This window comes from Pipistrellus hanaki (assembly GCF_964339955.1).
Source record: "Pipistrellus hanaki genome assembly, chromosome: 4".
NCBI classification, from domain to species: domain Eukaryota; kingdom Metazoa; phylum Chordata; class Mammalia; order Chiroptera; family Vespertilionidae; genus Pipistrellus; species Pipistrellus hanaki.
This window is the reverse complement of record NC_140506.1, coordinates 62,839,691-62,866,835: the sequence shown is the minus strand read 5'-3', so window position 1 is coordinate 62,866,835 and position 27,145 is coordinate 62,839,691. Positions and strand designations below refer to the sequence as shown.

General features: G+C 34.5%; 1 protein-coding gene and 2 pseudogenes across 5 annotated transcripts in view; 2 read left to right on the top strand and 1 right to left on the bottom strand.

Moving 5' to 3' along the window:
• Positions 1-27,145, top strand: part of DTWD2 (DTW domain containing 2) — a 49,446-nt gene that overhangs the window by 14,518 nt on the left and 7,783 nt on the right. For all 3 annotated transcript variants that reach the window (XM_084880470.1, XM_084880469.1, XM_084880468.1), the window contains exons 3-4: positions 2,608-2,702; positions 5,485-5,677. In XM_084880470.1, the coding sequence (XP_084736596.1) occupies positions 2,608-2,702; positions 5,485-5,677 (288 nt within the window). The remainder of the gene's footprint in view (positions 1-2,607; positions 2,703-5,484; positions 5,678-27,145) is intronic.
• LOC311620801 (large ribosomal subunit protein uL18-like) lies at positions 467-1,338 on the bottom strand (annotated as a pseudogene). The gene has a single exon. The product of its transcript is annotated as a large ribosomal subunit protein uL18-like (transcript).
• Positions 8,109-17,743, top strand: LOC311621032 (neurofilament light polypeptide-like; annotated as a pseudogene). The gene is made up of 2 exons: positions 8,109-8,113; positions 16,740-17,743. The product of its transcript is annotated as a neurofilament light polypeptide-like (transcript).

Sequence of the window (27,145 nt, the reverse complement as noted above, 5' to 3'; positions counted from 1 at the left end):
TAAGAAAACAGTATGAAACACAGAAAATGTCCTAAAATGCCCTCTCACCTGTCTCCTCTGAGTTGCATTTATATTATTAACTGCTCCAAATTGCTGTTTTCATGTTTCCTTAGAACTCCAGCTTGCTACATGTTCTTGAAAAAAATCCCAGCAAATATTTAATTTCCTATTTTCTTTTTCTACTTTTTATTAGATAGACGAATTTAGCTACTCTCAGCATCTTTAAATTTATTTTTTGATAATAATTTATTATTATTTTAATAATTCAGGAAACCAGGGGAGAAAGTACACACAAAAATGTCTCCAACAGGTGTGTGTGTGTGTGTGTGTGTGTGTGTGTGTGTGTGTGTTTGGTGGTGAAGAATGGTGAATACTTTTACAACAGTACTTTTGTTTTGCTGTTTAATCAATAAATATATTATTGTCTGTATCTGAAAATCTTTATAGAAAATTATGACTTGGTTTATTAGCTCTCAGCAACCCATTCCTGAGTTCTGAGGAAGCTTGCCTTCTTTTGAGCTACCTGATCTTTCTTCTGGGCAAGAGACATTTGAGATGGTTCCACCTCTTATTTTTAACTTCTTTCTTAGGCTTATTCTCATAGACTGGTTTCTCTTGTATAGCAGCATGAACTTTCTTATATTTCACCTCCATCATGTCTGGAGTTATGTGTTTTTTTATGTATGAGATAATTGTTTCTTATAAGCATCTTCATCTTCTTCTATTAGATAATGCTTATATTCTGCAATGTTCTGACCCATGATGTGCTTCTAATGTACTTGTGCATTGAATTCTTTGCTCTCTAAATCATAAGCAGGGAATCATTTGGAACTGAGAGGGATAGACCAGTCTCTTTCCACAGCTTCCTTTAGGGATCCAAAACTTCATTTCTAGTATTAGTTCTGGCAAGCTCTGCACTAAAATAGCAGGAGAAGGCACCAGGTTTGCCATCAGTGCTTTCCACATTGTATTCATCTCTGACACCTGCATTTAGCCCTAACAGATCCTATCCAGGCAAAACCTATGGGAAGCCTGCAGGCCAGCAGCAGCCCTGTACAATGTGCTGCAGCATAATTTGTCAGGCCAACCTGCACCCCATACTTTGGGAGTTTATGAGCATAAGCTACACAACTATCACATCTTCTTTCAGATTGGCATAAGCAGTCTGACAAATGATGTGTCTGTTTGTTACCCGAACTGTCATCCTGTATTTGGGTGTGTTGTATTTATTTTTATCCTAGATTACCGAGTTTATCCAGGAATCACTCATCATGTCCTAAATCTCACTTAGTATCTCTTGAAGTAGGCCTTAGTTTTGACAACTTTAACAAACCCCATCATGTGAAGATGGGCTTGTGTTTGCAGCTGTGATCCAGTGTAGCTACAGGGGGGTGAGGAGAAATGCAACACTTTTTATTTGTGTTAACAAATAATTATAAATTTATTTATTTTTAATTATTTTAGTAAATTCATATGTAACATTATTGTTTTGTGTATTAATTTGCTAGGTAAATGATAGTCCCAAAGTAAAATAAATAATATTTCATTATTTCACATACACAAAGATTATCAAATTATTCACTGCAAGGATCTATATAAGCAGGATTATATAAATTGATAAAGATAATATTGGATTGTATGTAGGTACACTGATTAGAAAGGGGCTGTGTTATATATTCACTCAAGCATGACATTCCCAGTTGGAACCGAGGTGCCAAGGAATGACTGAGCACTATGGATCAAAATCACCAAGATAAATGCAGGCTAATGCAGAATAGCTAATCACCTGGCTCTGCTGGGATTAAGGATAGAATTCCTGTGACAACAAGAAAGGTTTTTTAGTGTTAGATGCTAAGACATTAAAAAAACCACTTGTGATAATGGGATTTATAAATATGGTCTCCGGATTTTTCCACTTTAAAAGATATTTTTCTTCCATTTCTATACTCACTATTTTTTGAAGTCAGGCCATAAATTCAGCCCATACTCAAGTGGGAGGGAGAGATTAAGCTCTACCTCCTGCAGTGGGAAGTATTTACATTATTAGTTGGAATTCTCCTATTTCTTTTATTCCATTTATTTACTTATATAAATCTAGACTCTTATTTTATACTTTCGGTTATAATTCAAATGCTATGTTAACTTATTTTGTTGCTCATATTATTCCATTTTGGCCATTGGGAGCTCTTAAGATTGGCTTCTATGTGTCATTGATATCCTCCATCGTTTTGTTTTTTGAAATCTTCCTTGCTTTCTGAGCATAAAGATCTAGGCAGTTATCTTCAGGTAATTACTAATGGAATAAAAAGTTTGTCAGAATAAATGATTCAATTTAGTTAAGCACAAATTTATATTTTTCATAATTTTAACTATGATTTAATATTATCTTGTTTTGACTAATAAACCTTTAAATATAACCAAGTAGAATAATAATGTATACTTGTAGTAGATTTACTACAGATAAAGCAGAAAAATGGTAGTTCTTTTTATTAAACTGTGGTCTGCAGTAAAAGACTTGTGAAAATTCTGTATAATGTTAGGAGTGAAATGTTCAAAGTGTGTTTGGCTAAGTAAAAATCTACAGTTTAATTAATTTTTTAATTAAAGGAAAGCAAAGTGTTGCGGACAGTTCCTCTACTAGCAGCATGCCTCCCCCAGGACAAGTGTAAAGTCAAGATTGGTCGTCGTTTTAGTGAAGAAAGGTAAATTAACTTTTAGGGCAACTTAAAATGATTTTTCTCCATAGATCTTTAAAAATGATTTCTTTAAACTTACTCTTTAGACCCAGAATGTGGTACATTGGAAGTGGTAAAAAAAATTAAGTTCTGCCTTTTCTCTCAAAATTATACAAGATAAAGCAAAACATAAAAACACTTCTCTAAAACAAACCAAAATGGAATAAACAAAGGAATGATAGCATTATTCAAATGGAATATTAATATATATTGAGCCAAAAGACATATTTACTGTTTATTTCATTTTAGTTTAGATGGTTTAGTTCCATATTTTTATTTTTTTATATTATGTATGAGATACATGTATATAAGTAAATACATATATATCCATTTCTAGCTCATTAAGGCTTTTCTAACATACAGTGACTAGAACTATATTTAGTATCCTAGTTATAGGCACATCATTTATTTTTTTTTAAGTATAAAACACAATCTCTTGTCCTATTTAAACTGTTATTTTTTGCCTGGCAGATGCTGCTCAGTGATTGAGCATCATCCTGTGAACCAGGGTATCATGGGTCAGTTCCTGGTCAGGGCACATGCTTGGGTTGAGGGCTCAGTCCCCAGTAGGGGGTGTACAGGAAATAGCTGATGTTTCTCTCTCATTGATGTTTCTATCTCTTTATCCCTCTCCCTTCCTCTCTGAAATAAAAAAATATTTTAAAAATGCTATTTTTGATGTTAATTAAGATTTTTCCTTACTTAATTATTTTAGCTTCCTTTATAATTTAGCTTCATATAGTAAAAATAACATCATATTAGAACTTTAATAATATTTTTCTTTTCTCTGAAATTTATTTAGACACACTTTTCTCATATAGAAGTTTGTATTGTAGTATTTTTATGTACAGCTACCATTAGGTGATATCTTATTGACAGATCTATAATGTTCTTGGATCTTATTTTATATTTTTATTACATAAATAATTATAAATATGTTATATGCTATACAGTATATTTAAATTTTCTACAAGTCTTTTTATACCTTTGAATCATCTGTGTTGCTTTTCTGCCCATTCACAAAGCCTTCAAATTACTTTGATTCTGTCTACACAATTAAATATATCTTTTGATGGAAATTTTAACTTCTCATGAAAATATAGAGATTTCATTTTCAGGTCACTTAGAAAAATGCTAAGTGACACTTGTACTAACATGAAGCCCAGGGAATTGGCCAAGCTTTTTCCTTAATTATTTTAGTTTCCTTTATAAGTTAGCTTCATATAGTGAAAATAACATCATATTTACAGGGGTCCTCAAACTTTTTAAAGTGGGGGCCAGATCACGGTCCCTCAGAGAGCTGGAGGGCCGGACTATATGAACTACTAATTCCTACTGTAACACCTTGGCTGCGCTCACTGCCCAAAAAACCTGGCGGGCAGGATCAGACTCCCTTGGGGGCTGCATGTGGCCCGCGGGCCGTAGTTTGAAGACCCCTGTATTAGAACTTTAAATAACAATATTTTTCTTTTCTCTGAAACTGTTAGACACACTTTTCTCATATAGAAGTTTGTGTTGTAGTTTTTGCATAGCCTTGCCCACAGAGGAGAAATTTGCTCTGTGCGCGGTGCTGCTATTGGGAATTTTGCTGTTTTGCTGGGAATGGAAGCAAGATCCAGAGCTTATCACATGAGGAACAGCAACATCATTTACACTGTGACACTTCTTTCACACAGAGGCTCTTTATGATAGTTCCTCTACAATTCGTGGGTGGATGTGGATATATAGGTGGAATAGGGTCCTACATAATCTCTCAGCTTGGATCTAGGTTATTTTATTGCACCTATGGTGGTAGAAATGGAAACTATTGGACCATCTCTGACATTTTGGCTATATAACCACCTCTATGAATGTGCTTGGGGATAAGAAGCTTGACACTTTTACAAATAGCTTATCTCATTTTGAGTCCATTATATTAAGTAGTTCAGTTTTTTCCATGGTGCCTAATATAGTGCTTACTCAGTAAATTGTTATTCACTGATGGATTTTAAAGCTCATTAAGATTATTGATTTAATATTACTCTGGTAATATCAATTTAAACTATTCCTAGAATATATGATATAAACATAGTGGAATGATTATGAGGCATTACTTTTGGTATCCTTTATAAATAGAAGTTAAAAATACTTATTTTTTTGAACTTTTTTGCCTCTATTGTATAAGAAAACTTTTGGGGTTTCTTTAGTGTTTTTTTTTTTTTTTTTAACAGTTGTGTTTTGCGTATCAACCCTATATCCAGTGACTTTGTAAGTTCATTTGTTAGTTGAAGAAATTGTTTTGTAGGTTCTCTAGGACTTTCTGTGTAAGGAGCATTAGCATTGCAAATAGGGTTGTTTATACTTCTTTCAAAATTTTTATGCCTTTTTTTCCTTGCCTTATTGCAATAATTGGGACCTTCAATATAACATTATTAGGAGTGGGGGTGAAAGCCAACATCTTTACCTTGATCCCAATCTCAAAGAACATTGTCAAATATGAAATTGGCCATACATTTTTGTAGATGCCTTTTACTGGTTTGAAGATGCCATTTATTGTCTTTAATTGACTCTTTAATTTGTCTCCTTTCCCCTCAAGCTTGTTTTGTTTCCTGTAAAGTAGATGGAGGCTATCTTTTTATATATCTTCAGTCCCAAAATGCTTTGATATATATTTTGGAATGTATTTCAATAAGAATAATAAAACTTTTTGTTACCCCACAAAGTAATAAAGATTAAAGAAACATTTTTTTTTTTTTTTTTTTTTTTTTAGAGATCCTGAACTTTCAACTGTTTGTCGGAAGTCTGGTACATTAATATTATATCCAGGGGCTGAAGCTGCTAATTTGGAAGAGTTTATATTAGATTCTCCTACTTATCCTTCCACAATCATCATCATCGATGGTACATGGAGCCAGGCTAAGGACATTTTCTATAAGAATTCCTTGTTCCGACTGCCCAAACAGGTAAACATAGAATAAAGACAAATGTATTATTATGTATGTTATATATGTTGTTTGTAAGGGAATACATATAATTTTATGGTTTTTGTATAGGTAAATGTATACATAGATATGTGCATGCTTCTGTGTGTGTGTGTGTGTGTGTGTGTGTGTGTGTGTGTAGGGGCATAGGTTTGAGATATATGTGTAGAAAATTTCAAATTTGTCCTTCTTTCTCAATTCCCACTGCCTAACCATATCATAGTTTAGGCATTTTGCTTTATTAAGAGTTTCTCAGACATTTAATTAGAAAAGTCTAAAGAATATTTCTGTAAGTATTAATGTTTTATTAAGAATTATTATGTTTAAATACTTTTATTTGGTAACTAAGTTACTGTGTTCTTATTAGGAATTACTGAATTTTTATGAAATACTTTTTTGTATTTATTATAAGCATATGATTTTTCCTTCAATTTGTTGATGAAATTTTCTGTAGTAGTATAAAAATTTTGCTCCATATGCATGAGAAAAAAATGACAGAAAGAAAACACAAATCAGAATTAACTCATTAAGCCCCAGGTCAATCATAGTGACTGACACTATACTTTTTGTCCAGAAGACAAACCAGGCTGAGTGTTTAACATGTTAAAATCCAAATATTGCTTTCTTTACAGAAAAAATATATAGTTTTTTCTCCGCAAATACATAATTATTTGTGAACTTCACATTTATCTTATTAAGGAATGAAATAATTGTAATGCAAACCCATTAACTTGGCCTCCATTTAATCTGGATTTCTAATACAGCCACATCATTTAGCAGTGAATCTCTTCCCTCAGAGGAATTTTACACAGGAGACTCTTGACATTTGCTAGGAATAAATCCAAAGTGAATATGGAAATGTTTGTGGAGGCTCCTGACTTTCTTCATAAACTTGTTTTCAATGATATTTGTATTTCCTGATCTACTGCCTTTAAAACTTCCCCTTAAAGCTTAATTTCTAATTTCAAAAGCAGAACACTGTTGGGAACACTCACTGGCTAAGAGATTCTCATGAAAACTTTTTCTTGTGTCTACATAGAGCTATGACAGACTGGTTTAGGTTATATATCTAATCTATTGAAAAATTATCCTTTTATTTTTTTCATTGAGGTATAATTGACATATAACATTAAATTGGTTTTAGGTGGATAGCATAATGATTCGATGTTTGTATGTATTACAAAATAATCTCCAAAATATGTCTATTTAATACCCATTACCATATATAGTTATAATTTTTTTGAGATGGAGAAATTTTGTCTATGCCAGGTAGAAATCTGTTCTTTGGGCAATGTAAATTTTCCACTTTTCTGTGTGTGAGACTGTAAGACCTAGAGTATTGATTTTGGAATTAAAATTTAATTTTAGTGAGTAGGTAAATTAACAAATACAGAATCTATAAATAATGAGGATTGACTGTATGTACTAGTATATAATTCCTGTTAGTACTTGAGTAAATATTTCTAGATCAAGTATATAAGTGGACTTTTTCTCCTTACACTAAATGTTTTCAATACCAATTTGTGATTAAAATTAGATAAATTCTAGAATACTGATTTTGTTAATATTTTTCCCCAGACTATAAGTTTTCATGATAACCATAATTTTTGGTGACAAGCTTTAGTAGATTTAAAGTTTTATCATCTGATTCTTTACAGATTCATTATAACATTGCACATTAGTTTGCTTTTGCCTGGTAACAACTTACCATTAGGTTATTACTTTTCAAGTGCTGTAATTCTTATCAAGGCCAACCTTTAGGAGACTTAAGGTATACCATTAATTTTCAGATATTAAGTTTACTCTGTGGTTGTTTGCAATTATGCATATCTCAAAAATAAATACTATTTAATGTGATTTGTTTTACACACTGATTCCTTTTAACTACCTTTAATTTAATTTTTTCCCAAGGAACAGAAAATATGCCATTTAGGTCAGTCCCAGCCAGTGGTTTGTGTATCCCAATACATTGTTTTTGACAATAACATGTGGCTGTTGTTTCAATTACCTCTTACTGTTTGTGCAAAATGCAATTAATATAGATTTGAGTTGGCTCTCCTTAGATACAAAAATGCTTACAAATATGGCCTTTGGCTGGCATCTGTGAATGTGAATGGTAAACAGTTTTCTGTACAGATCTAAAACTTTTCCTAAATGGTCAGAGTGGATCATTGTGCTTAAATTATTTGTGCAAACAAATCCTATATAAAAAAGCCTAATACTAATGCAAATTGTCCCTCGAGTGGTCATTGGACGGGGAGTTCAACTGGAGTTTAATTGCTCACTATGACATGTGCTGACCACCAGGGGGCAGTGGCCAACTTCTGTTGGCACCTGGGGGAGGATGTGGGGGCTGCGACCTCTCACCGGCTACCTGGAGATGGGGGGGGGGGGGGGGCAGGCGGGGACAGACATGCGGTGAGAATTCGGGGTGTCACTCCACCTGCTACCCTCCCCCAGGACACCAGAGCACGTGTGCCGTGGAAGCCCCCACACTTAGGTTCTGGGCACCTATGAGGAGCCTGCCCCACACCCGCACGGCTCTTCGGGGTGAGCCGGGCCACAGCTGCTGGGACTGCAGGGGTTCATGCAGGAGCCGGTCTGCAAGGAGAGAGTGGGCTGCCCTCCCAGCTTCTATGTAGCACCATTGGGTGGCCCAGAGGTCCATGCTGGGCCCTGTCCCATGGTGACTGCTGTGCTCACTGTATCTCCACATGGGGACTTGGGGGCCGTGACTCAGGCGGAAGGGGGTATGTGGGTTCCTGGGGCCCCAGGTGCTGCCCACGGCCCAGAGGTCAGCTGGAACCTATCCTTTCATGCCAGACACTTGCGCGTGGATTGCAGGCCAGGCCTAGGAACTGCACCCATGCATGATTTTCATGCACCAGGCCTCTAGTGATATACAATATATATGAGCACCTGTTTTTCTCGGAGTCTGGCAGAGGGTGCCTAAGTGACTAGCCTCCATTAAAGCCCTTGGGCACTGTCTTCAATGAGCTTCTCCAGTAGACAACACTTCACGTAGGTTGTCACAGTTCAGTGCCATTTTAGGATTTAAGTGCATCTTGAGCAACTTCACTGGGAGAGGACTCTTAGAAGTTGACATTGTTTTCATCTGGACTCTGCCATATGTCTGTTCCTTTTGCTTATTCCACTTTGTAGTATTTTGCTGTAAGAAATTGTAGCCATGAATTTGACTATATGCTGAGTTTTGTGAGGCCTAGTGAATCTCTGTGGGTCATTGGGGACTTCTGACACACAAAATTTGGTATGAAAACAACAACCAATTTATTGTATTTCATGATTTTGTTGGTCAAACACAGTTTGATTTGGTGTTGACAGAGGTCTCTGCATGGTTTTCATTTAATAGTTGGTCTGGACTGGAGAGTCCAAGAGCTTTGTGCACGTATCTGGCATGTTGGCAGAGAGGGATGGAGGGTTGTGCTCAGCCTGTATTGTTGCGTAGAATGTAGCCTCTCCTGTTTTAGAGGTCTGAAATGCCAGTGAAGAGTCAGACCACCCTGGATAGATAGATTGTTCCTTCACTTACCTTCTACTTCTGAAATAAGCTTATATTTTCATTCTTAGCTGGAATAATTGGAGTAATGAATTCCCTATATTACCACATATTTTATAAATTTAATTCTTCTTATTTTTTCTCAGACCACCTTCTCTGAGTATTAAGGAATTTCCTTTTGTTTTGAAGAATTCTATGTTCATGTTATCAATACCCTGTATGATTTTATTAACATGTAACATCTTCTCTTGGCTTTATTTTACTAAGAAGATAATTAATGTTTTTATTGTGTCATTTTTAGAGAGTGATTATTCTAGTTGTCTTTATCTTTAATCATTTGCAGATTTTCATTTTGGAAATGAAAAAAATATGATCTGCCTGCAGTATGTTAGCTCAAATGCACCATAATGTTTGTTCTCCAGAAGAACTATGGAAGCATGAATTCCCTTTGCATAAAATTTTATGACTAGAAATTATTTTTTAATATGGAAAAATTTTCAACTTGTGATGAGAAATGTTTTTTGTTTACTCACTGGTTTATAGTTCCTAGAGATCCCCTGGAGCCTTCTTTTAGGAACTGAAAAATTATTGAATTCTCTCAGTGGCTATTATATATTTTAGCTTGTAGTTTGATATTTTCATATTTGAGTTCCTTCAGAACTCCCATGTGAATGTTATTCAATCCTAATTTATTTATATTCAATAATTATTTTTCAGTATTAATAATAAATGACATTTCTATGGGATGTTGCATGGTAGACAATAATTTAGTATGTTTTATATATATATATATATATATATATATATATATATATATATATATATATATATATATATGGCAGGCAGGATATTGGCCACTCCATTTGCCTGAGGTTTTGGAAATTTGATGATCTAAGCTAGATGTTTGGCTACTCAGTGTGAATCCTGAACATTAATGGCCACCGTGAGCCTCCCCTCTGCTTTTCCTCATTTAGAGTGCCCAGTCTAGGTGACTGAATTTCAGTCTTCATTTCTGATTTAACATTTTGTTTCGCCCAATAGGACTAAACTGCCTTAAACCTACACTTTTCTAGTTCTTGCTCTTAGAAATTGGACCACAGAGGTCCACCTCCTGGCTGGAATCTTGTCCCAAAGATAGGATCATGCTGGTACCACCCACCTGACTCTTCTGACCTTGTCTCACTTACTAGTTGAGTTCTTCTGCTACCGTGTTTCCCCGAAAATAAGACATCCTCCGAAAATAAGACCTACTTACAGGTTTCCTTCAGAGTGAAATATAAGGCATCCCCCCAAAAATAAGGCCCCCCCAGGCTAAACATGAGAGATTTGGTCCACTGATTCTGAAAGAAATGGAGTCACAAGAAATTCACCAGGAAATTCAGGAATTGGATTGTTATGATGATGCTCCAGAAGATGATGACATGATTGTCACTGAATAAATGAGTAAATTCTTGATACTGTAGGATTCACAGTTTGTCTGGTTTGTGTTGACAACTACCGTACTATCGTACCGTATACAGGTAATAAATTTCCTTTATTTTCATTTAACAATAAATGTGGACCGTATTCTTCTTCATGGAAAAATAAGACATCCCCTGAAAATAAGACCTAGCACATCTTTGGGAGCAAAAATTAATATAAGACACTGTTTTATTTTCGGGGAAACAGGGTATTTATCACCTTTCAGTACCACTAACAACATGGTAGTTTGGTTGTTGGTCGCCTTTTTTTGGGCAGTCCTAAGTATGGGCTTACTTATACTCACCTTCCTCATTAGCATATATTGAAATTGAAACCATAGTAAGGACTTCCATTCTTCCTTAGAATAATCCTAAACTGTTAATTAGATTTAGATTCTTTTCACTTACCATTTTTTTTCATATATATCTTCGGAATTAAAATGAAATTAAGAATTCAAGACTATGCCCTAGCCAGTTTGGCTCCTCTGCCTGAGTACCGAAAAGTCCAGGGATTGATCCTGTCCAGGTCATGTACCTTGGTTGCAGGCTCCTCCCAGGCTGGGGCTTGTGCAGAAGGCAACCAATTGATGTGTTTCTCTCACATCAATATTTATCTTTGTCTATCCCTCTCACTTCCACTCTTTCTATTTTTTTTCTTTTTTTAAATATATATTTTATTGATTTTTTACAGAGAGGAAGAGAGAGGGATAGAGAGTTAGAAACATCGACGAGAGAGAATCATCGAACAGCTGCCTCTTGCACACCCTGTACTGGGGATGTGCCCGTAATCAAGATATATGCCCTTGACCGGAATCGAACCCGGGACCTTTCGGTCCACAGGCCGACGCTCTATCCACTGAGCCAAACCGGTTTCGGCTCACTTCCACTCTTTCTAAAAATCAATGGAAAAATATCCTCGGGTGAGGATTTAAAAAAAAAAAAAATTCAGAATTTTTTTTTAAGTAATAATTTTCATGAATGAGCCTAAAGTATACATTTGTGGGTCATTTCTAGGTAGGTGGTAAGTTAAATGAGGCTATGGATGATGTTATCTAGTAGGAAAATATAGAGTAAAAAGAAAAGAGTATTTAAGTTTGGGCCTTGAAGAACTTAAGTATTTAGTAGCCAGGGAAGAACCACAAAGGAGACAGAACATGAAGCTAGCTAAGTAGAAGGATAACTAGGGGAGTCTGGTATCTTGGGAACAAAGGAAGAAGAGAGTTTTACCAGAGTTGAATGCTCCTGAGAGATCAATTAAAACGAGGACAGGGAAACATTTATTAGTTTTAGTGACATGATGTTCATTGATGGTTTTAGTAATAGTGTTTTAGTGGAGTGCTAGGTTGGAAATCAGGCAGCATGGCTTAAAGGGCAGTGCTGTATGAGAGTGCCTTTTTCTTAACAGCTTTTTCAACAAAGTTGTTAAATCTGTCTCTGAGTATTTAATATTTTTGATGCTATTATAATGATTGTATTTTGTTGATTTAAATTTCTAATTGTTTGTGGCTAATATATAGAAATACAATTCAATTTTGTATATTGACCAGAGACATTTCTAACTTAACTTATTATTTGCAATATATTTTATTATTTTTTTCTTTATTGATTAAGGTATTATATATGTGTCCTTATCCCCCCATTGTCCCCTACTCCTCCATTCATGCCCTCATCCTCCTAGTGTCTGTGTCCATTGGTTAGGCTTATATGCATGATCTCTCCCCTTTACCCCAACTCTCCCTTACCTTCCCTCTTGAGGTTTGAGGGTCTGATGGATGCTTCTCTGTCTCTGGATCTGTTTTTGTTCATCAGTTTATGTTGTTCATTATATTCCAGACGAGTGAGCTCATGTGATATTTATCTTCCTCTGACTGGCTTATTTTGCTTAGCATAATGCTCTCCAAATTCTATCCATACTGTTGCAAATGGTAAGAATTCTTTCTTTTTTATAGCAGAGTAGCATTCCATTGTGTAGATGTACCACATTTTTTAGTAAAAGATGAAAGATTTATGTGATCTGAAGAGAAACCAGAGTATAGATGTACCACATTTTTTAATCCACTCATCTGCTGATGGGCACTTAGGCTGTTCCAAATCTTAACTATGGTGAATTGTACTGCTATGAACATAGGGGTGCATATATCCTTTCTGATTGGTGCTTCTAATTTCTTGGGATATATTCCTAGAAGTGGGATCACTGGGTTAAATGGGAGTTCCATTTTTAGTTTATTGAAAAAATCCCATGTGATGCAAAGTATAATCTATTAATTAAGTGGCTGCAGCAGTCTGAATTTCCACAGTGGCTGCATCAGTCTGCATTCCCACCGACAATGCATGAGGGTTCCTTTTTCTCCACATCCTTGCCAGCACTTGTTGTTTGTTGATTTGTTGATGATAGCCATTCTGACAGGTGTGAGATGGTACCGAATTGTTGTTTTGATTTGCATCTTTCGGATAATTAGTGACTTTGAGCATGTTTTCACATGTCTCTTGGCCTTTCTTATGTCCTCCTTCAAAAAGTATTTATTGTAGGTCCCTTTATTGATTGGATTGTTTATTTTCCTTTTGTTAAGTTGTATGAGTTCCCTGTAAATGTTGGAGATTAAACCCTTATCGCTAATAACATTGGCAAATGTGTTTTCCCAAGTAGTGGGCTTTTTTGTTGTTTTGTTGATGGTTTCTTTTGCTGTGCAGAAGCATTTTAATTTAGTTGTAGTCCATTGTTTATTTTCTCTTTAGTTTCCATTGCCCTAGAAGCTGTACCAGTGAAGATATTGCTTCGTCATATGTGTGAGATTTTTGCTGCCTGTGGATTAAATATATTTCTTTAGGTTTTTAGAAACTTAGATGGGCATATGTAGACATTATTAAATGGTGATATGGTAAAATAATTCATTTCTGTTGTGGAAATTTTGTTAGAAAAAGTTGAAAGATTTTCAATTTAGCTACCCTAAAATTGCTCATAGACTATAAAATCTTTCCTATGATATCAACGATCAGCTAATTCCAATTAAGAAAAATTGCAGATACTTTTATTTAGCTTTAGATGTCATGTGATAAAAGAGATACAGCCCAATTAATAATTGGGAAAAATATTTTGGGTAAGCTCAAATGTAGAAAGAAAAGTTGTCAATTTGTAACCTAAAAAATTGAACTCAGGATATAGATATTTTTTGATTCTTTTAAATCCTTCAAAGAATTTCAGCTAAATATGAATAAAATAATTTACTTCATGTGGATAGTATCCCAGGTATTGTAGGACAAAAATTTGGAATTTTTAGAATTTTCACGTAAGAAATATTTTTATTTATTGCTTCATTTAAGCATATATTACATACTGAATATATTTGTACCTTAGTTTTCTCAAGTAGTATCTCTGAAAAGTATCATGCATTCAGTTGTTAAAAAATAATTATGTATATATGTACAAATGCTATGACTTACCACTGGCTAATAGTGGAACAATTGAAAGAAATAGAGGACAGTGAACTTAATCAATTGTTATATGCTAATTCTTTTTTTAATATATATATATATATATATATATATATATATATATATATATATATTTTATTGATTTTTCACATAGAGGAAGGAAGAGAGATAGAGAGCTAGAAACATCAATGAGAGAGATACATCGACCAGCTGCCTCTTGCACACCCCCTACTGGGGATGTGCCCGCAACCGATGTACATGCCCTTGACCAGAATCGAACTCAGGACCTTTCAGTCCGCAGGCCGATACTCTATCCACTGAGCCAAACCAGTTTCGGCTGTTATATGCTAATTCTTATTGGTTGAATAGTAGAAGAATTTTACAAAAAATATATGTATTGTTAACTCCAAGTTAAAATGTTTACCAATTGTTCAACAAACAAACCAAAAAAAAACAGCAAAAAATGGCATTGTGATTAAAATTTTTTCACTATTATTGTAGTTTTATGCAGGCAAATTTGAAGCTCAAGGAAAGGAAATTGCAAGAAAAACTTGAGGATTGCTTTGTTGACATTGATAAATTTGAAAATACTTTTCAATTTATGAAGTAACCCTTTGAATTTGAGATTAGTAAAACTGAGTTGACATAAGATTTAGTGAATTTACTTACTACACAGTCATGGATTTTAAAGTGATATGCTTTTGCTTCTGAGTTAAAGCAGTGATTTAAAAAAGATAAACGAATTTAGTCAATGTGAATGTAAATATTGAAGGAATGTATTTATGTGATATATGAATGTATTATTGGAAAACTTTGATGTTGGAACAACTTAGATGTGAGAACTACATTTTAAACTCTTATTGATAAAATCTAAATACCGATTAAGTATTTATGATTAAAATTTATCCAACTAAATTTTATATATGTTCTGTATATATAAAATACACAATGGCTTTCAAACACTTAGTTTTAAGAAAAGAATATAAAATCTCAATAATTTTTATAATATTACAAAATAAATGGAGTCCCAATGCACAAAAATCGTGCAAGAGTAGGCTTTCCTTGCCCCAGCTGCTGGCACTGGCTTCCCTCTGGGACCTGGGCTTCCCTTGAAGCCCTGGCTTTGTCTGGAAGGTTGTCTGGTCTAATTAGTATATTATGCTTTTGTTGTTATAGATTTTATAATAATAGTTATTATTTTAGTAGTAATAGTTATAAAATAATTATTCATTTTGGCTATTTTGGATTAAATAAGATATATTAAGATAAATTTTACCTTTTTATTTTACATATATTCTCACTAGACAGTATTGAGCTAGGTTATTGTATTATCTTGCATAAAAGTTTGTGGGCATTTTCTGGATGCTTGAGGTTAAGAGAAGTTTGAATTAAGGGTAGTTTGGTCTTTAATTCAATCAATAGTAATTTCTTGATTATCCTAGTCACTTTAACAACTCTATGAGGAAGTTTTATAATACAAGTTTTAAAACTCTTCAACTGAGGATATGTTTTTTAAAATTGATTTTTAGAAAGAGAGGAAGTGAGAGTGAGTGAGAGAGAGAGAGAGAGAAACATTGATCAGTTGTCTCTCATATATGCCCCAGATCAAACCAGCAACCTAGATACAGGTCCTGACTGGAAATTGAACCAGCCACCTTTTGGTGTACAGGATGATGTTCCAACCACCAACTGAGCCACCTGGTATTGGTAGGTCAGGTTTATAATGCATACTATTTATTAAATATTAATACCTGATGCAATGGCTCCTACTGGGTTGTAGTCATATGTGCAAGCATCTACTAACATGAAATGAATTTGTGTTCAAATGTATTAATTACTGTAACTTTTAGTGAGCTGTATTATGATACTGATGGTCTTTGTCTTTAATTGCTTGCATTCTTTCAGGGGAGTTTATTATTCAGAACTATTTTGCATTGCCACAATTGGGAGTACATACATACTGTGAGTGGCAGTATATATTCTATAAACTTTCTTACAACAGCTGTCAGTTGGCAGAGATAATCCTGGAGAAGCACTACATTAATTCAGCTCAGTGGATATAGTTATTTCAGAGAAAGACGGGCTATTTGCATCGCAAGCATGCTTGGTATATTTTGGCAACTGGCATGATTTATGTGTTTCAAGTATAGGGCATAATGGGTAAAAATGCCTCTGTTTACAAAGGATTGTGGAGTGGGAACAGATGGCTGAAAATACTTGATCTTCAAATGGCTTACTAATAATGAAAATAATTTTAAAATTTAGAATAATTTTTTATAAGTTTAGAAAACATTGAATAAAAATGGAATGTCAGAAGAAAAAAGCCATATTTAAAAATATTGCATCTAGAGGTTATTGATGAAATCTCATTATTGATAAAATCTATAATAATAAAAGCGTAATATGCAAATCGACCAAACGGCCTAATAGCCAGAGGACCATCCGGACTACCACGCTATGACATGCCCTGGTGCCAGGCCAGCTAAGGCAGATGTGATGCGATTGGTCGGGGGCCCGAACATGGCCTCACAATTACCCCATAGAGGGAGGCCTAAGTCACCTTCTGTGGGGTGATCGATGCGGGAGGGACTCCGCAATTGATCACCCCAAAGAGGGAAGCTGGAGGCGCCCAAAGGTGCAAACGAGGCGCTGAGCTTGAAAAGCACATCGACAGCCTGATGGAGGAAATCGCCTTTCTGAAGAAGGTGCACAAAGAGGAGATCATGGAGCTGCAGGTGTAGATCCAGTACACTCAGATCTCCGTGGAGATGGATGTGTTCTCCAAGTCCGACCTCTCCTCCACGCTCAAGACATCTGTGCCCAGTATGAGAAGCTGGCTGCCAAGAACACGCAGAATGCCGAAGGATGGTTCAAGAGCAGCTTCTCCGTGCTGACCGAGAGCACTGCCAAGAATCCCTACTCGGTGCACGCCGCCAAGGATGAGGTGTCCAAGAGCCACTGTCTGCTCAAGGCCAAGACCCTGGAGATCAAAGCATGCCGGGGCATGAACAAAGCACTGGAAAAGCAGCTGCAAGAGCTGGAGGATAAGCAGAACTCAGATGTTACTATGCAAGACACAATCAACAAATTAGAAAATGAGTTGAGAATTACAAAGAGTGAAATGGCACGCTATTTAAAAGAATTCCAGGATCTCCTCAATGTGAAGGTGGCTTTGGACATTGACATTGCAGCTAATAGGAAACTCTTGGGAGATGAGGAGACCTGGCTCAGTTTCACCAGCGTGGGAAGCATAACCAGTGGTTACTCCTAGAGTTCCCAGGTCTTTTGCCAGTCTGCCTATGGTTACAGACCAGCTCCTACTTGATGCCCACTCGCTCCTTCCCTTCTTAATACACCAGCCAGGTCCAGGAGGAGCAGATCAAGGTGGAGGAGACCATTGAGGCTGCAAAGCCAAGGAATCTAAGGATGAACCCCCCATCTGAAGGAGAAACTAAAGAGAAGAAGAAAGTGGCTGAGGAAGAGGAAAGAGTGGAAGAAGAAGGAGAGGAAAAGGAAGAAGGTGCCAAGGAAGAATTTGAGGACGCAAAGGAGGAAGAAGGACAAAAAGAAAGATTGAGCCTTCCTTTCCTTAATTATTCTAGGAAACCAGGTCAACCTTGTCATCAACCAAGCAGTTGAGTTCCCAATACTACTATATGAATTAAGAAGTCAAATATATGTCACATTCTGAGGTGATTCAGGTTGGACATTACATATTGTGCTATGACTTTCCTCCTTACACAGAGTATCTGTTTGCTTGCAGAGTGGCTTCCTGGCTTGCTGCCAGCCTGTGAATGGTCCACACTTATGAGTTCAGGATCTATGAATGTGAATAACTCAGATGTTTACAATAAAAACACATGAATACATGAATTCATTAACGTTAATGTTAAACTTTATGGAAAAAATAGTTCTTTGAATCTTTGGTGGTTAGAAATTAAGGACCTCAAATCATGTGCAATAAACAGTAAAAGTTACACTGAAAGACAAAAAAAAAAAAAATACATTAGGGACCAGGAAATGTTCAGAGAACTGGAGAACCATTCCTAAAACGGGAAGGGAAGCCACAGGGTGTATATTATTGCTATGAATACAGTATTTTCTACTACTTACAACATATACAATGTAATGTATTAGATGCCTTCCTATCGCATTAAGTGCAATATTACTCATAGAGTAATACTGGCAGTTATGTTATAGTTATAGTGGTATTTCATATCCTATTTATAATAATAAAAGGGTAATATGCTAATTAGACCATGAGACCTTCCGGACAAAGCCATGGTGGCGGGGCTGAGGCAGAGGCGGTTAGGGGCGATCAGACACATATGTAATATCTTAATTAATAAAAAATTAATTAAAAAATAAGAAAGCCATCTCAATTTTAAAATGGCCAAAAGTTTTGAACACTTTGTCAAAGATGATAAGTGAATGGCAAATATGCATATGAAAAGATGCTTAAAATTATTAGAGAAATGAAAGTAAAAGCATATTGTTACACCTATTAGAATGGATAAAATTTAAAAAGACTACCTATACATGTATTGTCAAAGCTCTAGAGTGACTGAAATGCTAGTACACTCCTAGTGGCAATGTACAATGATATAGTCACTAACATACGTCTAGAGATCCATCCATTCCACAACTAGGTATTTACCCAAGGGAAATGAAGGTTAATATCCATACAAAAACTTATATGTGAATGTTTATAGCAGTTAAACTTGTAATAGCATCAAACTAGTAACGGAACGACCAAAATGTCTATTAATAGGGATGTAGATAAAAAATGTGTGGTATATCCATATAATGGAAAACTACTGAGCAATAAAAAGCACTGAACTCTTGATACAGACTACAACACGGATGAATCCAAAAATAATTATGCTGAGTGAAAGAAGCCAGATAACTGTATGATTCCATTTACATAAAATTATAGGAAATTCAGATTAATCTATACTATCATAAACAAGATTTTTGCTTGCCCGGAGAAAGGGAGGGACGAGAAGAGATTACAGGGGTAAAGTATGATGGTTATGTTTATCTTGATTGTGGTGTTGGTTTCACAGATATATACGTATGTATACATATGACGTGCTTTAATTCTGTGCAGTTTATTTTATATCAGTTTTACCTCAGTAAAGTACTAAAAAATAATTTAAGTGAAGCAGACAAAAGTTCACATAGCTAGAATAATTGGCAATAAAGTCCAGACTTCAAAAGTTAGTGCTAAGATGTACACAGTTGCAGATGATAATGTCAAGTCAGTAAGAGTCAAATTAAAATCTAGAGATTTAGCCATTCCTCTCGGGCCCAATCTTTTATATATATAAGGCTAAAGTAGTATATTGATCTGGATATGTGCAGGAAACCATCTCTTGTGGCTGGGTAAACACATTAAACAAGTGTGCTGTGAAAATATAGATCTGTACAATTAGATGTGAACATAGTCTTAATTGATCACCCTTTGGCTTCCTAGACTGTCAAAACCTGATCCAAGCACATGGCTAAACTGAGTGTCAGTTAATAAGACTCAAATTAACTGGAAATCTCTGTGACTCACTTTAATATGCCCTTGGATCAACTTTATTAGGCTCCATCCCTATATTCTGACAGACATTTAGAAGATTGAATGTTATTACACATTTTATTTATTATTTATTATTTATTGGGGTAATATTAGTTAATAAAATCAAAAGTTTCAAACGTACATTTCTTTTGATTTTAGAATAATTGTAGATCCACATGCAGTTGTAAGAAATACTTCAGAGAAACATTCAACTTTTTAAAGCTTATAATTTCAGTACAACTGTAATATAGCTGAAATAATATTTATTGTTTTTAACCTTTTTTCCTTTTCTGACTGGGGCCCTGCAAATTAGACTGACCAGCCGGACCCCACCCATGCTTGAATTCTTGCATTAGGCCTCTAGTTTATATGTAATTTTTATTATTACTATTATGCTATCATTGTAGAAACAGTTTGGCTTGGGTGCTTTTTTTTTAATATATATATATTTTATTGATTTTTCACAGAGAGGAAGGGAGAGAGATAGAGAGTTAGAAACATCAATGAGAGAGAGTCATCGATCAGCTGCCTCTTGCACACCTCCTACTGGGGATATGCCCGCAACCAAGGTACATGCCCTTGACCGGAATCGAACCTGGGACCCTTCAGTCCCCAAGCCGATGCTCTATCCATTGAGCCAAACCGGTTTCGGCTTGGGTGCTTTTGATGATTATTTTTTAAAGAATAGTAAAATTTTGTAACTGTAAGGGTGCTGGTTCTATCACATATTTTCTATAGGAGACTAAGTCTCAGGAAGTTTAAATAACTTGTCTGATATTACACAAATAATTTTAAGTGGGAGGGATTTTTTAAAAAAAGGCAAGTGACAATTGAATAGTTTTTAGATTCATAACTTGTGTGCCTGATTGTTCTAAAATGGAACATATTAAGTGGTTATTTTAGAGGAGGTCAAGTTTATTAGGAGAATTTTTATTGTTTTACTAAGGACATTCTTAAGTGAAATTGGATGTATGGGTCTATCTTATCTATTTATCTATTTATATTTGTGTGTGTAGTGAGCATTGGGGGGGGGGGTAGCCTGACATGTCAGTCATTTTGGTTATATTCTGTTTCTTAAATAGTTAGAAGATTCAGGGATGTCAGTTTTAGTCTTATACTTCATAACTCAAATTTTACATATTTTGTAGATATAAATATTTTCATAATTATATATTAAAAACTAAAGTATTAGAAGAATAAATACCATTAGTAAATAGTCATTGTCTCTGGATGGTGACATTACAGGTCACTTTACTTTTTATATTATTCATTTTTGTATTTTTTAGGTATTTTATAATTAACATGCAGTTCTTTGTATCTAAAAAAGATATTGTATATGTGAATATAGGAAGTAAAAGCACAAATGTAAAAATTTTCAATTATTTTGCTAACAAAGATGGTAACCTTGCATTATACACTATCTTATTAAGCTGTCATGTCAGACTTAATGCTAAAGATATTTGTTTTTGTAAATCATTAGGCCCAGTATTTACTCTCATTTCAGACTTCGAGATAAGCCTCTTTATCTTTCATCAGAATTTTAGTTAGTCCAAGTAGGGTCAGCAAATTCTCCACTGGTATAATATATAGGTAAATTTAAAACCAAAGTTGACCTTTGAGTGATCAAAAGTTAACTAATATATACTATATTATTATAGCAATAGTACTTAGTTATCATCTCCTATGCAATATTATTAAACAATTCCAAAAGCCACTCACTTCAAGTAAAAGTTTATTTTATAAGTTGTGCAGAAATGTTCCTCTGTCTTCATGATACTTTATATTTTTAGATATTGTTTAGAACCTATAGATAAATATTAATATCCTAGAGGCCCAATGCACAAAATCCTTGCAAGAGTAGGCCTTTCTTCCTTTGGCTGCTGGCACCAGCTTCCCTCTGGCACCTGGGACCCAGGCTTCCCTCTGGTCACTGGCAGGCACCAGGACCAGGCTTCCCTTGCAGCCCTGTTTCATCCAAAAGGTCATCTGGAAGGATGTCTGGTCTAATTAGCATATTATGCTTTCATTATTATAGATTATGAAAAGTAAGAGTAAAAATGATAAATATTTTAATTTTAAAGAACAAAATACAAATTCTGTGGTTATTAAAAGTCTTTGATTATTTTAAAATATTTTAAACTTTAAAACTCTAACTTTAAATAGAACATTAAATGTTTTAGAAACATGAATGATACAATTGATCATGAAACACTACCTTCAATAATACTAACTTTATATATATTTTTTGGGTTGACAATTGAGAAACTTTCTGAGATCTCCATTGTTATGGTAAAATAAAATGTGTGTGTGTGTGTGTGTGTGTGTGTGTGTATATATATATATATATATATATATATATATATATATATATATATATGAACCAGTTGTTTAAAAAGTTTTTGTGACATTTAATTTCTTTATATGACTGTACACTTTAAAACATTGCATGATATGTATTCCCTTTATAATTTTTTTCTCCAAATGAGTGCACTGAAAATGTCACTTTGAATTAAAGCATAATGTCTGGAAAAGATAACTTATTTATGTTCTTGATTTAGATTTCAATAACATGCTGCGTTTTGCTCTAGTTGATTTTTTCTTGTATCCCTAAAGAAAATGCTGAAAATATTTAGATATAAGATTTTCAGATTTTGCATCATAGATAAAATGTTAGGATTGTATAGAATAAAATAAAGTAATCCTTTTTAATATTCTTTGAAAAGGATAGGATAAACACTACATATTTTATAATTAGTCAGAGTTCATATTTGATTCATAAAGTCTATGTGCTTTTTATAGATACCTCAGCTTAAATGCAGATGTACTATTTTTGGCTGAATTTCTAGTTCTTGTAGGATTTGTGAGCCATCAGTGGGCTCTCCCTGCTATATAAACTTACTAACGTCCCTCAAAATAGGTAAATTATGACTAGTATATATTTCTCAATTCCAGCCTTTTAATGTAAAAGTTGATAATTGACTAAAATAGTATTTTATCAGCTTCATAAGCTTAAATTCAGACACTAATCCTAACCTCTTTATACAGATCCTTTGTCCACTTCTCATTTTTACACCTGCTTTCCAAGTAAAGTCACCCCCACCCCCTCCTCAATTTAAGTGCTAACTTCTGGGTTATATTCATAGATAAACAGGCAGTCCTCGGGGTACGTCGGACTTTTCGTGGTTACGTGGTTACGTTGCCATCTCCCATTTATTTATAAAAAGAAAAAGTTCCGTCATTTCAACATATGTACATACGTGCTTTATGTTTTTTACTTACTTACTACAAGTAAAAGTCAGGAATTGTTATCTTTCTTTCTTTCTTTCTTTTCTTTTTTTTTTTTTTTTTTTACTGTTTCACTTAATTATTGCTGCATATGTACTCCATATGAGTGATGTAGGTGGGTTCTGACTTACGGTGAAAATTGCGTTACGTCTCACAGTAGGACTGGATCTCCTAAATAACCCAGGGACCTACTGTAGCTTGTTTTCTAATAGCTGAGATCAATATTCATTAACCTAACCAATATTTATTGAACATCAGCCACTGGGTGTTGGGCACTGTTCTTGACACCAGAATACAGTGGTGAGTAAAACAGTCAGTCCATGTCCTAATGGGAAATACACAGCCAGTTAGATCAGTATATAATTATAAATTAAAGTAAATTTTATAAGGGTGCTTAAAATGGGGGTTTAATTGAAGTTGGGGTTCACAAAGACCTCTCTAGTACTTGAAAACTCAAGGTTAAGTAGTAGTTAGCAAAAAGAAAAGGGTAGAGAAAATTTCATACATAATCTTGCTGGTGTGTAGTGATGGAAGTATGGAGAGAGCATTATTGATGAGATGGAAGATTTATAGACCATGTTAAGGATTTAGCTTAGTGGCAAGCTAAGGATTTTAATCTGAGTGATAATGTGATCAGTTGTTGTTGTTGTTGTTGTTGTTGTTGTTGTTTTAAATAGCAATTTTAGGTTCACAATAAAGTTGACTGGAAAGTAGAGAGAGTTTGTGTTTTAAAACATTTTATTATGACTTTAGTTTTTCCTTTATGATCAAATATAATGATGCAGCCCTATAAAACCTTTAATTCCATATATTCCATTGAACATTAGGAAGAAATATCAGGTTACTTTCTTGATAAAACAGTGCTTCCCTCAACATTTAGAAACCTGTAAATCCATCCTTGCAAAGCCCTGTATATTTCTTTCCTCTGAGTGAAGACCAGTGTTTTATGCCTCTTGTTCCAAACATTGCCTATTTATTATTTATTTGTTAGATTTTATAGGCACACTCGTTTGTTTTTTAAATGATCACTTGGGTGACACATCGAGAATGATACAAGAAGACTTAAGCGGAAGCAAGATTATTCAGATAGACCTTTGCAAACATTCAGGTTAGAAATGATGGTGACTTGAAATTAAGTACTGTCATTGGAGAGAAACTTATTTAAAAATAAATGCTATGCTATATCAACTGTAACTGAAAAATCAATTTTAAAAAATTGATAAAGTTCATGCTAGTAGTTGCAAAGATTTTGTGTGGTCTCTGGCTTAGAATGTTGGCCTTGTTTAGTAGAAAGATAACTAATTAAAATAGGTGAAATTAGGTTCTAGCTATTGCCAATAAATTAAATACACACAAACAGCTTTTCATTGGTTAAAGAAGTGATGAGAGTCTTAATAAGATAATTGTAAATTAAAACTACAGAAGAAGCTTTCATTAAGCAGCTGGTGAAAACAATATAATAATAAACCACTAATTATTAAATATTTTATATGATAATAGCGATACTTTTATTATAATTAATGCCTTTCCACAAAGAAGTGTGGCATTAACATGTCACTGGTTTTGATTAACAATTTAATAGAATTTTCATTTAAATCACTTACAAAGATGAATAAGCTTTGGGAAAATTCACTTTTAATTTGAAATCAGAGTATTTTTCCTCCTGAATAGAAAAGAAATCCCTGCCATTTGATAAGAATTCTCCATTTAATATTCTTTGCCCATATTCTTTTTATTCTTCATTGCAGTTATTAGTGCATCATCATTTTTGGGAGTGATAATTATTCAGCTTTAAATGTGTCATGAAAAACATTCATTTATCAAAAAAACACTTAAACATGTTTTCCAGTCTACAAAGTTGACAGAATTTTACTATCTTCCTGAGTGGAACATATTGTATCATTAATGGCGATTACACAGGATTTTATGTTACGCTTGAATGGATTCATTTAAAAAATACCAGTTCACTTTTTGGATTCCACTAGCTCTCTTAAATAGTCTAAGAAAGTAATTAACAGAACAAACATAAGTATTATCTAACATCTCAATATGTTGACTTACACTTAAATGGACAGTTGTCAATAAAATTAAATTCCACAACACCACAAAATATAATGCATATTATATTTCTTTTTATTAACCTTTTCAGCTTTCACACAGAACGGTTATTATATATTTGAGTTTAAAGACGTATTCTTCAATCAGCAGCTATTTATATCCCTGCCATTTTGTTAGGCTGATAAGATAGTAAATTCAGGGTCAAATATTGGCTGATTATTATTCCTTAAATAATAGACAATACTATGCATGTATGCCTATATACAATTCCCCCACCCCCCACCCCCCCCACTTTGCTGCACAACAAAGATGGAAAGAATATACATGTAATTGAGTCAGGGTCTCGATTTCATTTAGTTCCTTTTCTGGAAATTTGTCCTGTTCTTTCATTTGGGACCCATTTGTTGGTCACTTCGTTCTGGCTGCTTTCCTGTATTAGGTGAGATGCTATGTCTCCTGGACTTGGTAGAGTAGCCTCCTGTAGAATGTGTCCTGTAGGATCACAGTCTTCCCAGTCACTTGAGCTGGGTGCTGTGGGTGTGCCCCTTTGTAGTTGAACCTTGATTTCTGTTGGCAGGTCATTGGGAGGGATTGACCCACACACTGATTCTGCAGCAAGGACCAGCTGTGACTCTAGGGGAGGCCAGTGGTCTAAATTTTATAGGTGAGCAAGAACTGAGAAATTGAATGACTTGACTGAGATTGATTAATTATTGTCAGGTTTAATATAATAATCCTGGTCTTTCAATAAATCCTCTTTCTATATTCTAAGATGTTATCATATGTTAATTTTTTTCTTTGAATAATTTTGCCTTGAATTTCCTTGTACATTTACTTAAGAAGATAAGACAATCTTTGGCAAATTATTTGTTATGATGACTTCTCAAAAAGACAAATCCAGAGTGTTTCTTTTTGCACTTGCTTATTTACTCATTGAATCAAATATGTGATGGAGGTGAAATAGCACAAAAAAGAGGAACTTGGAGAATGTCGTATTAGCATACTCTAATAACATCCTATATAATAAAGAGCTAATATGCTAATTAGACCGAACAGCAGAACAACCGTCCGGATGACCTTCCAGATGACCTTCAGATGACCTTCCAGATGAAGCCAGGGCTGTGAGGGCCAGCTGAGGCAGGCAGGGCTGCAAGGGCCGAGCCACTTGCACTAATTTCATGCATCGGGCCTCTAGAGTATATTAATAATATGATAGATCTAGTGCATATTAATAATATGACAGATCTTAGTTATATACTCTTTTAATATATCCAGTTACTGGATAATTCCCAGAGAGATGATTTGTGTGGGATATTCTGAAGTGTAACATGATAAATGTCAAATTCTGAGTTTTCATATAGCTGTGTGGGTCACAGTATAAATTAAAACACTTCCCTGAAATGAGAAATGTCTTTTAAAAATCAAATTTATTCCAATAAACAAAACTTACTGTGAATTTTGCATGTATCACAAAGATTTTGTTATAATCAGCTGTCTATTATAATTCTCTCAGTAATGACTAGAAATTGAGTACTGAAACAGTAGTTGTCTGTTTTCTGTTCTAGTTGACCTGATGAAATATTAAAGCCATTAGTAATTACAGTTAATCAACATCATGAATTATTCTTACAGTTATTTAATCATAAGTTTTCTTTCATCACTGTATATGTTTTTCAATTTTTTCCTCCATCTCTTTCCTTCCCTGCATCTAATTTTCATTTTGTCTATTGGTAGAAATGTAAAATAATCTTACTATGATCATACTAAAACATTATTAGTCAAATATGCTTTAAAAGATGTATCCCAAAACCAGCCGAAACCGGTTTGGCTCAGTGGTAGAGCATTGGTCTGAGGACTGAAAGGTCCCGGGTTCGATTCCAGTCAGGGGCATGTACCTTGGTTGCGGGCACATCCCCAGTGGGGGGTGTACAAGGGGCAGCTGATAGATGATTCTCTATCATCGATGTTTCTAACTCTCTATTCCCCTCTCTTCCTCTCTGTAAAAAATCAATAAAATATATTTAAATAAAAAAAATAAAAAAAATAAAAGATGTATCCCAAATACATTATGTAGTGAATCTTAATGATACCCACTGTGCTTTCCTCCCTCCCTCCCTTTCTTTCTCTCTCCC